The sequence below is a fragment of the Heterodontus francisci genome, chromosome 14 (assembly GCF_036365525.1).
Source record: "Heterodontus francisci isolate sHetFra1 chromosome 14, sHetFra1.hap1, whole genome shotgun sequence".
Classification (NCBI taxonomy): domain Eukaryota; kingdom Metazoa; phylum Chordata; class Chondrichthyes; order Heterodontiformes; family Heterodontidae; genus Heterodontus; species Heterodontus francisci.
This window is the reverse complement of record NC_090384.1, coordinates 105,737,544-105,751,367: the sequence shown is the minus strand read 5'-3', so window position 1 is coordinate 105,751,367 and position 13,824 is coordinate 105,737,544. Positions and strand designations below refer to the sequence as shown.

Below are 13,824 nucleotides of genomic sequence, written 5' to 3'. Positions count from 1 at the left end.
GCATGTCAATGGTGGACCTCTTTGCTCGAAAGCCACACTGTGCCTTAGGGTAGATGTGCTCAGCCAGTTTCTGGAGTCTGTTTAAGGAGACACGAGCGAAGACTTTCCCCAGTGTGCTGAGCAGGGAGATTCCGCGGTAGTTGTTGCAGTCACCGTGGTCACCCTTGTTCTTATGGAGGGTGATGATATTGGCATCGCGCATGTCCTGTGGTACTGCTCCCTCGTCCCAGCACAGGCATAGCAGGCTTGGCACTCTTGATTTCAGGGGTAATGCTGTCCTTCCCAGGGGCTTTTCTGCTGGCTAGAGAATCAATGGCATCACTGAGTTCCGATGCTGTATGTCCAGCTCATCCATGACTGGTAGAGGCTGGGCTGCATTGAGGGCAGTCTCAGTGACAGCATTCTCCCTGGAGTACAGTTCTAGGTAGTGCTCCACCCAGTGGTCGATTTGCTTGCATTGGTCAGTGATTATGTCCCCTGACTTAGATTTGAGGGGGGCAATCTTCTTGATGGTTGGTCCAAAAGCTCTCAATGCCATCATACATTCCTCTGATATTTCCTGTGTAAGAGGCCAGCTGAATATGACTGCATCGGTGTTGCCAGTAGCCGCGCTTCTGGCAGCTTGAGGGCTACCACCATGCTAAATGGGATAGATTTCAAACAGATCTAGCAATACAAAACTGGGCATCCATGAGGTGCTGTGGGCCATCAGCAGCAGCAGAATTGTACTCAACCACAATCTGTAACCTCATTGCCCGGCATATCCCCCACTCTACCATTGCCATTAAGCCGGGGGACCAAGTGTGTCTCAATGATGAATGCAGGAGGCCATGTCAGCAGCAGCACCAGGCATACCTCAAAATGAGGTGTCAACCTGGTGAAGCTACAACACAGGACTATCTGCATGCCAAACTACGTAAGCAGCATGCAATAGACAGAGCTAAGTGAGCCCATAACCAGCAGATCAGATCTAAGCTCTGCAGTCCTGCCACATCCAGTCGTGAATGGTGGTAAACAATTAAACAACTGACAGGAGGAGGTGGCTCCACAAATATCCCCATCCTCAATGATGGGGGAGCCCAGCACATCAGTGCGAAAGATAAGGCTGAAGCATTTGCAACAATCTTCAGCTAGAAGTGCCGAATTGATGATCCGTCTCGGCCTCCTCCTGAAGTCCCCAGCATCACAGATGCCAGACTTCAGCCAATTCAATTCACTCCGCGTGATATCAAGAAACGACTGAAGGCACTGGATACTGCAAAGGCTATGGGCCCTGACAATATTCCGACAATAGTACTGAAGACCTGTGCTCCAGAACTTGCCACGCCTCTAGCCAAGCTGTTCCAGTACAGCTACAACACTGGCATCTACCCTGCAATGTGGAAAATTACCCAGGTATGTCATGTACACAAAAAGCAGGACAAATCCAATCCGGCCAATTACAGCCCTGTCACTCTACCCTCAATCATCAGTAAAGTGATGGAAGGTGTCATTGACAGTGCTATCAAGCGGCACTTGCTGATTGCACAATGTTCAGCATCATTCGCGACTCCTCAGATACTGAAGCAGTCTGTGTAGAAATGCAGCAAGACCTGGACAACATCCAGGCTTGGTCTGCTAAGTGGCAAGTAACATTCACCCACACAAGTGCCAGGCAATGGCCATCTCAAATAGCATTACCATCGCTAAATCCCCTATCAACATCCTAGGGGTTACCATTGACCAGAAACTGAACTGGAGTAGCCATATAAATACCATGGCTACAAGAGCAGGTCAGAGGCTAAGAATCCTGCGGCGAGTAACTCACCTCCTGACTCCCCAAAGCTTGTCCACCATCTGCAAGGAGCAAGTCAAGAATGTGATGGAATACTTTTCACTTGCCTGGATGGGTGCAGCTCCAACACTACTCAAGAAGCTCGACACCGTCCAGGACAAAGCAGCCTGCTTGATTGGCGCCCCATCCACAAACATTCACTCTCTCCACCACCGACGTACAGTGGCAGCAGCGTGTACCATCTACAAGATGCACTGCAGCAATGCACCAAATTGCGGTCATCTTGGCTGCTGGTTTTTTAGAAGTTACTGTAGGATTTCTTCCATCAAAAGTCATTCATATTTCAAACTGTGTGTTAATGCTTTACATCTTTACTAGATAAGTCTTGTTTTACATACATGTTTATAATTAACAAAATCAGTTAAAGAAACCTGGTTAATGTATATTATTCTGGAATAAAAATAGAGTACATGATTGGCCATATCGGTAACTGGGTAAACATTTAAATATACGTTGTGACTGCGGAGAAGTGGAACTAGAGAAAGACTGTGCACTCCTCCCGCCTCGGTCGTAACACAAATAATGATCATTTTCTACTACTTATTAACCTTTTTTCCCCCGACATTTTCTCGTAACTCAGTCCCTTTGCCAATGCTGCAGGAATTGTAGATTAATCTCCGCGACTCCGCTGCAAGCAGAACACCAGAGGGTGAAATTAAAACAAATGGATATTTTTATTTTCATTGAACCCTCTGTTCGTTATAAAAGTATTGGAGATGGGGAAAGATCTGTGTGACTCAAGCGTCAAGAATCAACCAATAAGGTAAATGAAGAGGCTGTGCGCTTTCTGATTGGCTTCAGGAAGGTGGGGTGCTGTGAGGATGGACGTATCGGGAAACCAATTGCGGGAACACAGGAGCATCAGTAGGCCATTCGGCCCCTCGAGCCCACTCCACTAGTTGACAAGATCATGGCTGATCTGGTTGTGGTCTTAACTCCACTTTCCTGCCTGCCCCTCATATCCTTCGACTCCCATGTCTATCAAAAATCTATCTAACTCAGCCTTGAATAAATTCAATAACCCACTCCCCACTGCTTTCTGGGGAACAGAATTCCACAGACTAACGACCCTTTGAGAAAAAAAATGTCTCCTCATCTCCGTCTTACTCTTAAACTGTGCCCCCTAGTTCTAGTCTCCCCAAGAGGAAACATCATCCCAGTATCTTTTCTTATTCTTTCATGGGATGTGGGCGTCGCTGGCTAGGCCAGCATTTATTTCCCATCCCTAATTGCTCAAGAAGGTGGTGGTGAGCTGCACTTCACCAAGTCCTATATGTTTCAATAAGATCACCTCTCATTCTTCTAAACTCCAACAGATATAGGCCCAACCTGTTAACCTTTCTTCATAAGTCCTTTATCCCCAGAATATTGAGTGAACCTTCTCTGAACTGCTGGGAGTGTGGGTGGGGGGTGAGAGGCAGTTGAAGGGAGGAGGTCAGGTTATGAAACCTCCAGGAATATGTGCCGAGATGGGAACCCTACACCAGGCTTCAATGTCATAGCCTTTCTCTGCACCGTCTCCGGTATCTGGATGTTTCCTTTACAACTCAGTGGCCAGACTGAAGGCAGGATTTAAATGGAGGGATCCAAGCAGATCAGCAGCCAGCTCCATGGCAACAGCCTCAGACTGAGAGACTGTGGATAAATTCTTGTGGTAAAGTAAAACAGCAAATAACTGGCAGCCTTGCATGAAAGTTTAATCCCACATTTAAAAAAAATTTGAAAGCAGCCATCTTTGCCAAGTGCACAAAAATCCTGTCAAACATGTTGTTAGAAGAACAAAATTCTCTTGCTGTTAAATAGTTCAATAGGACAATGATGAGAAAACTGTTCACATATTCAAAAGGAAGCCATGCTTCATATAATTACAGTGGAACCTATTCTCTCCAAGGCTGCGCACAAGAACTGAAATCACTGCGTGAGAGACAGACAGAGAGTGCTAGAGAGTGAGAGGGACAGACAGACAGTCAGACACAAACTGGGTTCCCCAATCTTTCTGCTTCTCTGCAGTCCCTAGTTTCTCACCATTTGGAAAATACTCCAGTTTATATTTTAGGTTAAAAGTGGATGTTCTCACATTGAATGTCATCTGCCATAGTTTTGCCCACTCACTTCATCTGTCAAAGTACCTTCCTGCTCCCATCTCCACTGCGGTCTCTCCTAACTTCGTGTTACCTGCAAACCTGGACATACAACTCTCTATTCCTTCATCCAAGTTAATAAACACAGTGAAAAGCTGAGGCTCCTGTACAGAACCCTGGAGAGAATTACTGGTCACATCTGGCCCATCAGGGGATATTTCCCTTTACGTTATCTTCTTACAAAAGGAATTAAGGGATATGGGGATAGTGTGGGAAGGTGGAGTTGAGGTAGAAGATCGGCCATGATCTTGTTGAATAGTGGAGTGGGCTGGTAGGGCTAAATGGCCGACTTAACAGACAGCAAATAGATCGTGATTTACCTACTGGAAATGTATAACCAGCATTTTCTGTTATTCTAACAGCATTAAACAATGAGTTAGCTCAAATGTGAGGCACTGGGAAATGTTTGCTGAGGAGTGTTTGTGCAGAATTCCCTAGGACATGACTTCCAATCCAGTCTAGACGGATGGGATGAATGTCCCAATCCTCTGGTTACTACTGTGTGGGGCCCATATCAAACAGGGACCCTCAGCCCCCAGGCTATAAATCATAAAACTACACATTGGAACAAGGTGCTGACACAAGACATGTACCGTGACAAGCCACAGATTATTGTTCCCAGAACGAAAGAAGGGAAAACAAATTGGAATGTGAAAGTACTGTGTTCACCACAAAATAGTCCTGAAAATTTACTCTGTTGTTCAAACATATTATTGGGTGAGTGTTCCAGGTTATTTGTTATTGGTGATTGGACAGTGACCCCATGGAGCCAACCATAAAGTTTAAATAGAGTTTGATATCCAATTTTGCAGATGACACTAAGTTAGCAGGCACAGTGAGTTTGTGCAGACAAATCATTTTTGACAGTTTACAAACATGCAACTTCCAAAAGCCATTCAACTATTCAAAAAGGTTAATCTGTGTTGTTTCATTTCAGATTTCTGCCAGTGGGTGCTTCGGGTGTTTTTTTTTCAATTGCAGTTTACTGCTGTTGTGACTAGTTCACTTTGAACATTCACTCTTTTTTGCACGTTAGCAAATCAAGGAGACAAACTTCCATGGCCTTCTCCTTCTCAGTTAAATCAATGCTAATCGAAGGGTTGAAGTTTGGTCAGAGAGTCTGCAACATGGGATGGGGGATTTTAGTTACAAGGTTAGGTTGGAGAAGCTGCGGTTGTTCTCCCTTGGAGCAAAGGAAATTGATTGCTGGGAGTTTTGACAGACGTGTACAAGATTCTGATAGGTTTAGATAGGGTAGACAAAGAAAAGCTGTTCCCATGAGCTGATTGTACAAGGATTAGGGGACACACATTTAAGGATTTGGGCAAGAGATGCAGGGGGGAAGGGAAGAACAACTTTTTTACGTGGCGGGTGGTAAAGACCTGGAACTCGCTGCCCACGAGGGTGGTGGAAGCGGAGACAATCAATGATTTCAAAAAGAAATTGGATGGGCAGTTGAGAGAAATAAACTTACAGGGCTACGGGAATAGAGCAGAGGAATGGGACTGACTGGATTGCTCTTCAGAGAGCCAGCATGGACTTGATGGGTCAAATGGCCTCCTTCTGAGCTATAATGTCTCTGTAACTATGTTGAAGACTGCTCTTTCTGAGGGAACAACTTAAATGTAGCTTCGCCAAACATTGCATCAGAGCACGAGATTACGAAGAGACACAGGAAGTCGAACTGAGAGGGCAAAACTAGGGCAGATGGAGTGTAATATGAAGAGGCTCAAGGCCATCACTTTGAACTGAGCGATAGGTTTGGTTTGATTGTGTTTTTATTAGGGAGAGACTCGGAGCTGTGGAAGAGCAATGGGATTTGGGTGTCTTCGTACAACCATCACAAAGCTTGTGCGCAGGTGCAAATATTTCCAGCATCCACAGTATTTTGCTTTTGTATTAGTGTAGTTGAGTTATAGATCAGCCAGGATCTAATGGTGGGATAGGCTCGAGGGGCTGAATGGATGTTCCTGTTAATTACCATCCAAAGTTGCTGAGATGAACAGGCTCCAGTGTTGTGATTTGGGAAGTGTCCACTGGTCAGGTGACAGCATGAGGAACAGCCCTTTCCAAACCTGTGGGAACATAAGATTCAAATACAAAAAGAACAAACCACTGACGAAGAAATTGAAATGAGACTAAGTTCCAGGACATTGTGGGTTGAAGTACCAAGGCTCTAGGCTGAAATTCCACTCGAGCCTTGTGCACAGGATTCAGGCTGACACTCCTAGTATCGCACCGTCAGAGGGGGCAGCACCGGGGGAGCGCCGCACCGTCAGAGGGGGCAGCACCGGGGGAGCGCCGCACCGTCAGAGGGGGCAGCACCGGGGGAGCGCCGCACCGTCAGAGGGGGCAGCACCGGGGGAGCGCCGCACCGTCAGAGGGGGCAGCACCGGGGGAGCGCCGCACCGTCAGAGGGGGCAGCACCGGGGGAGCGCCGCACCGTCAGAGGGGGCAGCACCGGGGGAGCGCCGCACCGTCAGAGGGGGCAGCACCGGGGGAGCGCCGCACCGTCAGAGGGGGCAGCACCGGGGGAGCGCCGCACCGTCAGAGGGGGCAGCACCGGGGGAGCGCCGCACCGTCAGAGGGGGCAGCACCGGGGGAGCGCCGCACCGTCAGAGGGGGCAGCACCGGGGGAGCGCCGCACCGTCAGAGGGGGCAGCACCGGGGGAGCGCCGCACCGTCAGAGGGGGCAGCACCGGGGGAGCGCCGCACCGTCAGAGGGGGCAGCACCGGGGGAGCGCCGCACCGTCAGAGGGGGCAGCACCGGGGGAGCGCCGCACCGTCAGAGGGGGCAGCACCGGGGGAGCGCCGCACCGTCAGAGGGGGCAGCACCGGGGGAGCGCCGCACCGTCAGAGGGGGCAGCACCGGGGGAGCGCCGCACCGTCAGAGGGGGCAGCACCGGGGGAGCGCCGCACCGTCAGAGGGGGCAGCACCGGGGGAGCGCCGCACCGTCAGAGGGGGCAGCACCGGGGGAGCGCCGCACCGTCAGAGGGGGCAGCACCGGGGGAGCGCCGCACCGTCAGAGGGGGCAGCACCGGGGGAGCGCCGCACCGTCAGAGGGGGCAGCACCGGGGGAGCGCCGCACCGTCAGAGGGGGCAGCACCGGGGGAGCGCCGCACCGTCAGAGGGGGCAGCACCGGGGGAGCGCCGCACCGTCAGAGGGGGCAGCACCGGGGGAGCGCCGCACCGTCAGAGGGGGCAGCACCGGGGGAGCGCCGCACCGTCAGAGGGGGCAGCACCGGGGGAGCGCCGCACCGTCAGAGGGGGCAGCACTGGGGAAACGCCACGCTGGGGGAGTGCTGCACTATCAGAGGTGCCATTGTTCGAATGATACGTTAAACCAAAACCCCATCTGCCCTCAGGTGGATGTAACGATCCCATGGGCACTATTTTGAAAAACGGAGTTCTCCCAATATTTATCCCTCAACCAACACCATTAAACCAGATTATCTGCTCATCACCTCATTGCTGTTTGTGGGATCTTGCTGTGCACGGATTGGCTGCCACTTTCCCACATTAGAGCAGTGATTACGCTTCAAAAATTGCTTCATTGGCTGTGAAGTGTTGAGAGACATCCTGAGGTTGTGACAGGCGCTACAGAAATGCAAGTTCCTTGCTTCTTCTCATTTATGAGTGAATTTTAACAATTTCCAAAACATTCTTCAAACTCCTTGCTCCCCAGAGTAACTTTGGTTCTTGCTTTCACACGGCAGGTGATCCATCATCTGACAGTGGAAACACTCAGGAGTAGGAGGAGCTTCCAAAGTTTTATTTCTCTGCCAGACTGTGCAACATGTTTTCCAACCTCAACTATGTACTGCTCACGTCTGCAAAAACCTGATTCAGCTCACCATGGTTTAGTTCCAATAATAAAGTAAAACCTAGCCTCAGGCCAACTACAGAAAGCAGGTCAGTGACCACAGAAGCCATCAATCCTCTCCTGCAATCTTGCTCTCGTCTGAGAACACACTGTCTGAGTGGAACTGTCAGCATCATGAATCCCAAAGTGTTTTGACTTTGTGCTTTTTTTCTCACAAAAACGTACATTTCTATAGTTCTGTTTATAGCCTCAGACCATCGTGAAGTCGTTTACAACCAATGATATAATTTTAAAGTCACAATGGAGGAAACGCAGGAGCCAATCTGCACACAGCAAGATCCCACAAGTAACATGAAAATGACCAGATAATCTGTTTTTAGCAATTGCTTGGTTCAGGGATAAATATTGGCCCCACAACATGGGAGAACTCCCCTGCTCTTCTTCAAAATAATGGCTGTGGGATCTTTGAAGGTCTCATTTGAAAGACAGCACGACACTCTCCCGGTAACTGCCCCTCCTTCAGCACGACACTCTCCCAGTAACTGCCCCTCCTTCAGCACGACACTCTCCCAGTAACTGCCCCTCCTTCAAAACGACACTCTCCCAGTAACTGCCCCTCCTTCAAAACGACACTCTCCCAGTAACTGCCCCTCCTTCAAAACGACACTCTCCCGGTAACTGCCCCTCCTTCAGCACGACACTCTCCCGGTAACTGCCCCTCCTTCAGCACGACACTCTCCCAGTAACTGCCCCTCCTTCAGCACGACACTCTCCCAGTAACTGCCCCTCCTTCAGCACGACACTCTCCCAGTAACTGCCCCTCCTTCAGCACGACACTCTCCCGGTAACTGCCCCTCCTTCAGCACGACACTCTCCCAGTAACTGCCCCTCCTTCAAAACGACACTCTCCCGGTAACTGCCCCTCCTTCAGCACGACACTCTCCCAGTAACTGCCCCTCCTTCAGCACGACACTCTCCCAGTAACTGCCCCTCCTTCAAAACGACACTCTCCCAGTAACTGCCCCTCCTTCAAAACGACACTCTCCCAGTAACTGCCCCTCCTTCAGCACGACACTCTCCCGGTAACTGCACTGCGAGTGTCAGCTTGGATTATGCGTTCAGGCGTCTGAAAGGGCCTTGAAGCCACGACCTCCTGACTCAGTGTGCTAACAATGAGAAACACACTGAATATAAACAAAGCGTTACGCACATCAGAAGTCTGTACTGGTGATGACAAACAGGGAAAAAGGATGATAAACTATATCGGCACTTCAGCTCGGGCCAACAAGATACATCCTGGGTTAGTTTGTGCAGTTACCGCATGTTACAGGGATGGAAAAATAAACGGAGTCATTTAGGGTTGAAGGGGAGAGAAACATTTTGGATATTTTGCAACCAGCCGTAGAATTTATCGAAAACCTCACCAATACAGGGCTCAGTGCTGGGACCACTGCTCTTTTTGTTATATATTAATGAGCTGGACTTGCTTATGTCTGTCGATGGCATAATACTTGCAAATGTCGGAAACAGTGAGGAGGATAATAACAGAGTTGAGAAGGACACAGACAGGCTGGTGAAATGGGCAAACACACGGCAGATGCAGTTTAACACAGAGAAGTGTGAAGTGATACATTCTGGCGGGAAGACTGAGGCGAGACAATATAAACTAAATGGTACAATTTTAAAGGGGATGCAGGAACAGAGAGACCTGAGGGTGTCAGCACACAAATCATTGAAGGTGGAAGGGCAAGTTCAGAAGGGTGGTAAACAGGCTGGCGGGATCCTGGGCTTTATTAACAGATGCAGAGAAAGGACAAAAGCAAGACTAACGCCAACAATTTTGGTTTTGTCCTGGATGAACCTGAAGCCAATTGTACAGATGAACTGTGACACTGCTCCGAAAGATCCATGACGAGCTGTCAATTGGCCAGAGTCCGATTTACTAAATAACAGTATAAACAAGAGCCAAGGTAGACTGTCAGGTCACTGAGTCAGAAGGTTGTGGGTTCAAGTCCAACTTCAGGCACTTGGCCACAATATCTAGACCGACACTGCTAATGTCAGTGACTACACTTCAAAATTACGTCAATAAAGCCATCTGGGACATCCTGAAGATGCGAAAGTTGCTATAGAAATATAAGTTCTTTCTACATCTTGAAAGGCCTTTAATTATTGGATACATCAAGATTGAAGCGTGAGGGAAGCGTGAGGCTCTGGCCTGATTCTGGAAGCAGTGGGTTCAAGCTTCACTGCACAGACTTGAGCACAATCTCGGCCAATGTCCCTGTGCTGCTGAGGAGGGACAGGGCTGTTCCGTCAAGCGGGGGGGGGGGGGGGGGGGGGGCAGTGCCGAGGGAGCACCGTGCTGTCAGAGGTGCTATACCTTTGGAATAAAAGATTAAATCAAGGCCAGACCTGTCGGTTCAGGGCAAGATCGATGTTCCCATGATGCTACAGGAAGACAGGTAAGGAGTTCAATGTCCTGATCAACATCCCTCACTTAAACACTTTCAAAACAGTGAGTAACTGCTGATTCGTTTCATTGCTAAGGAGAGACTGCAGAAGCTGGGGTTGTTCTCCTTAAATCAGATGAGATTCAGGGAGATTTAATCGAGGTGTTCAAAATCATGAAGGATTTTGATAGCGTAAATAAGGAAAAACTGTTTCCAGTGGCAGGAGGTTCGGTAACCAGGGGACACAGATTTTAGATAACTGGCAAAAGAGCCAGAGGGGAGATGAAGAAACATTTTTTAAAAACAGCGAGTTGTTGTGATCTGGAACGCGCTGCCTGAAAGGGCGGTGGAAGCAGATTCAATAGTAACTTTCAAAAGGAAATTGGATAAATATTGGAAGGGGAGAAGTCTGCAGGGTTATGGGGAAAGAGCAGAGGAGTGGGACTGATTGGATATCTCTTTCAAAGAGATGGCACAAATGATGGGCCAAATGGCCTCCAGTTCACAGCTCTGCCTCAAATCGCCAAAGCTCATGCAAAAGGAGATCCTTATGTAGAAGGGAAATCAGACCTCAACAAAAGAGCCTTACGACCAAATCTAGCAATTTAAAACTATGACTGTCCCTGGAGCTCTGTCCCAGCGAGGTAAAAATGTAATGGTTAGCTTACCTTCTCCATTTCCTGCCAAGAATGGATGGTCAAGATTCTTTCCATGGATTGTGCGTTGAATTTCTTGTCATTGTCGGACAATCTCTCCAGATCACGCGATTGCCTCCCTTGCTTCGACTCCATCTGTGGTTACATTTAGAAAACAAATTATTCTTTTCAGTCGATCAAAGTTAGTGATGAGGAAAGGTTACACACACCTGGCTTCTATTCTCTCGAGTTTGAAAGGCTGAGGGATGATGCTGCTTCACCCATCAAGACCAACTTCCCACACTGAAAGGTGCTGGTCTAATACAAGTTGTGTTTAACAACAACCTGCATTTTACATTGCACCTTTAGCACAACAAAACATCCCAAGGCACTTCACACGAGTGTCACCAAATACAATTTGACACCAGTCACATTCGCAGATTAGAGTTGGACAAATATTTGGTCAAACAGGTAGGTTTTAAAGAGCATCTTAAAAGGAGGAGAGAGGGGTTTAGGGAAGAAATTCCCAAGCTTGGGGCCCAGGAAGCTGAAAGCACGGCTGCTAATGGTGGAGCGATTAAAATCAGGGATGTGCAAGAGGCCAGAATTCGAGGAGCAGAGATCTTAGAGAACTGTTGGACATAACCGGTTTGAGAATGGAAAGAATGACTCCTTAATAATCTAGACAGTTCAGTTAGACCTTAGATTCCCTTGAGTTCAGAAGATGGAGGGTAAACTAATCAAGGTTTTGAAAATGATAATGGAATTGATACGTTTTTCTCTCTATTTCCATTGGTGGAGAGTCCAGAACAAGCTGGGGATGGGCGGAGGCGAAGCGGAATCCTTACAATTAAAGCTCAGCTGTTCAGGAGTGAAATTAGAAAAGATGTTTTCCACACAGAAGGGCAATGGAAAGCAGAGACTCCCTCAAAAAGCTATGGATGCTGGGGAACAATTGGAGCAGGAGTAGGCCATTCGGCCTTTCGAGCCTGCTCCGCCATTCATTATGATCATGGCTGATCATCCAACTCAGTAACCTGTTCCCGCTTTCGCCCCATACTCTTTGATCCCTTTAGACCCAAGAGCTATATCTAACTCCTTCTTGAAAACATTCAGTGTTTTGGCCTCAACTGCTTTCTGTGGTAGCGAATTCCACAGGCTCACCACTCTCTGGGTGAAGAAATTTCTCCTCATCTCAGTCCTGAAAGGTTTACCCCGTATCCTTAGACTATGACCCCTGGTTCTGGACTCCCCCACCATCAGGAACATCCTTCCTGCATCTACCCTGTCAAGTCCTGTTAGAATTTTATAGGTTTCTGTGAGATCCCCCCTCACTCTTCTGAACTCCAGCGAATATAATCCTAACCGACTCAATCTCTCCTCATACGTCAGTCCCACCATCCCAGGAATCAGTCTGGTAAACCTTCGCTGCACTCCCTCTATAGCAAGAACATCCTTCCTCATATAAGGAGACCAAAACTGCACATAATATTCCAGGTGTGGCCTCACCAAGGCCCTGTATAATTGCAGCAAGACCTCCCTGCTCCTGTACTCGAATCCTCTCGCTATGAAGGCCAACATACCATTTGCCTTTTTTACCGCCTGTTGCACCTGCATTCTTACCTTCAGCGACTGGTGTACGAGAACACCCAGGTCTCACTGCATATTCCCCTCTCTCAGTTTATAGCCGTTCAGATAATAATCTGCCTTCCTGTTTTTGCCACCAAAGTGGATAACCTTACATTTATCCACATTATACTGCATCTGCCATGTATTTGCCCACTCACTCAACTTGTCCAAATCACCCTGAAACCTCTCTGCATCTTCCTCACAACTCACCCTCCCACCCAGTTTGTGTCATCTGCAAATTTGGAGATATTACATTTAGTTCCCTCATCTAAATCATTAATATATATTGTGAATAGCTGGGGTCCTAGCACCAATCCCTGCGGTACCTCACTAGTCACTGCCTGCCATTTGGAAAAAGACCCATTTATCCTTACTCTTGGTTTCCAGTCCGCCAACCAATTTTCTATCCATCGCAATACACTACCCTCAATCCCATGCACTTTAATTTTACACGCTAATCTCTTATGTGGGACTTTGCCGAAAGCCTTCTGAAAGTCCAAATAAACCACATCCACTGGCTCCCCCTCATCAACTCTACAAGTTACATCCTCGAAGAATTCTAGAAGATTTGTCGAGCATGATTTCCCTTTCGTAAATCTATGCTGACTCTGCCCGATTCTACCACTGTTCTCTAAGTGCTCTGCTATAAAATCATTGATAATGGACTCGAGAATTTTCCCCACTACCAATGTCAGGCTGACTGGTCTATAATTCCCTGCTTTCTCTCTACCTCCCTTTTTAAATAGTGGGGTTACATTAGCTACCCTCTAATCTGTAGGAACTGTTCCAGAGTCTATAGAATTTATTTTTTTCATTCATGGGATGTGGGCATCGCTGGCCAGGCCAGCATTTATTGCCCATCTCTAATTGCCCTTGAGGTGGTGGTGGTGAGCTGCCTTCTTGAACCGCTGCAGTCCATGTGGGGTAGGTACACCCACAGTGCCGTTAGGAAGGGAGTTCTAGGATTTTGACCCAGTGACAGTGAAGGAACGGCGATATAGTTCCAAGTCAGGATGGTGTGTGACTTGGAGAGGAACTTGCAGGTGGTGGTGTTCCCATGTATTTGCTGCCCTTGTCCTTCTAGTTGGTAGAGGTCGCGGGTTTGGAAAGTGCTGTCTAAGGAGCCTTGGTGCATTGCTGCAGTGCATCCTGTGAATGGTACACACTGCTGCCACTGTGCGTAGGTGGTGGAGGGAGTGAATGTTTGTGGATGGGGTGCCAATCAAGCGGGCTGCTTTGTCCTGGATGGTGTTGAGCTTATTGAGTGTTGTTGGAGCTGCACCCATCCAGGCAAGTGGAGAGTATTCC

At 48.4% G+C, this 13,824-nt stretch overlaps 1 protein-coding gene across 2 annotated transcripts in view; it reads right to left on the bottom strand.

Annotated features, from left to right (window-relative positions):
- dkk3b (dickkopf WNT signaling pathway inhibitor 3b) overlaps positions 1–13,824 on the bottom strand; it is a 43,039-nt gene that overhangs the window by 17,041 nt on the left and 12,174 nt on the right. The window contains exons 2-4 of one of the 2 annotated variants that reach the window (XM_068046690.1): positions 10,921–11,043; positions 5,957–6,050; positions 2,383–2,462 (exon numbers count right to left, since the gene is read on the bottom strand). In XM_068046690.1, coding sequence (XP_067902791.1) covers positions 2,383–2,462; positions 5,957–6,050; positions 10,921–11,043 — 297 coding nt within the window. The remainder of the gene's footprint in view (positions 1–2,382; positions 2,463–5,956; positions 6,051–10,920; positions 11,044–13,824) is intronic. The other variant, XM_068046691.1, reaches the window with a different exon arrangement.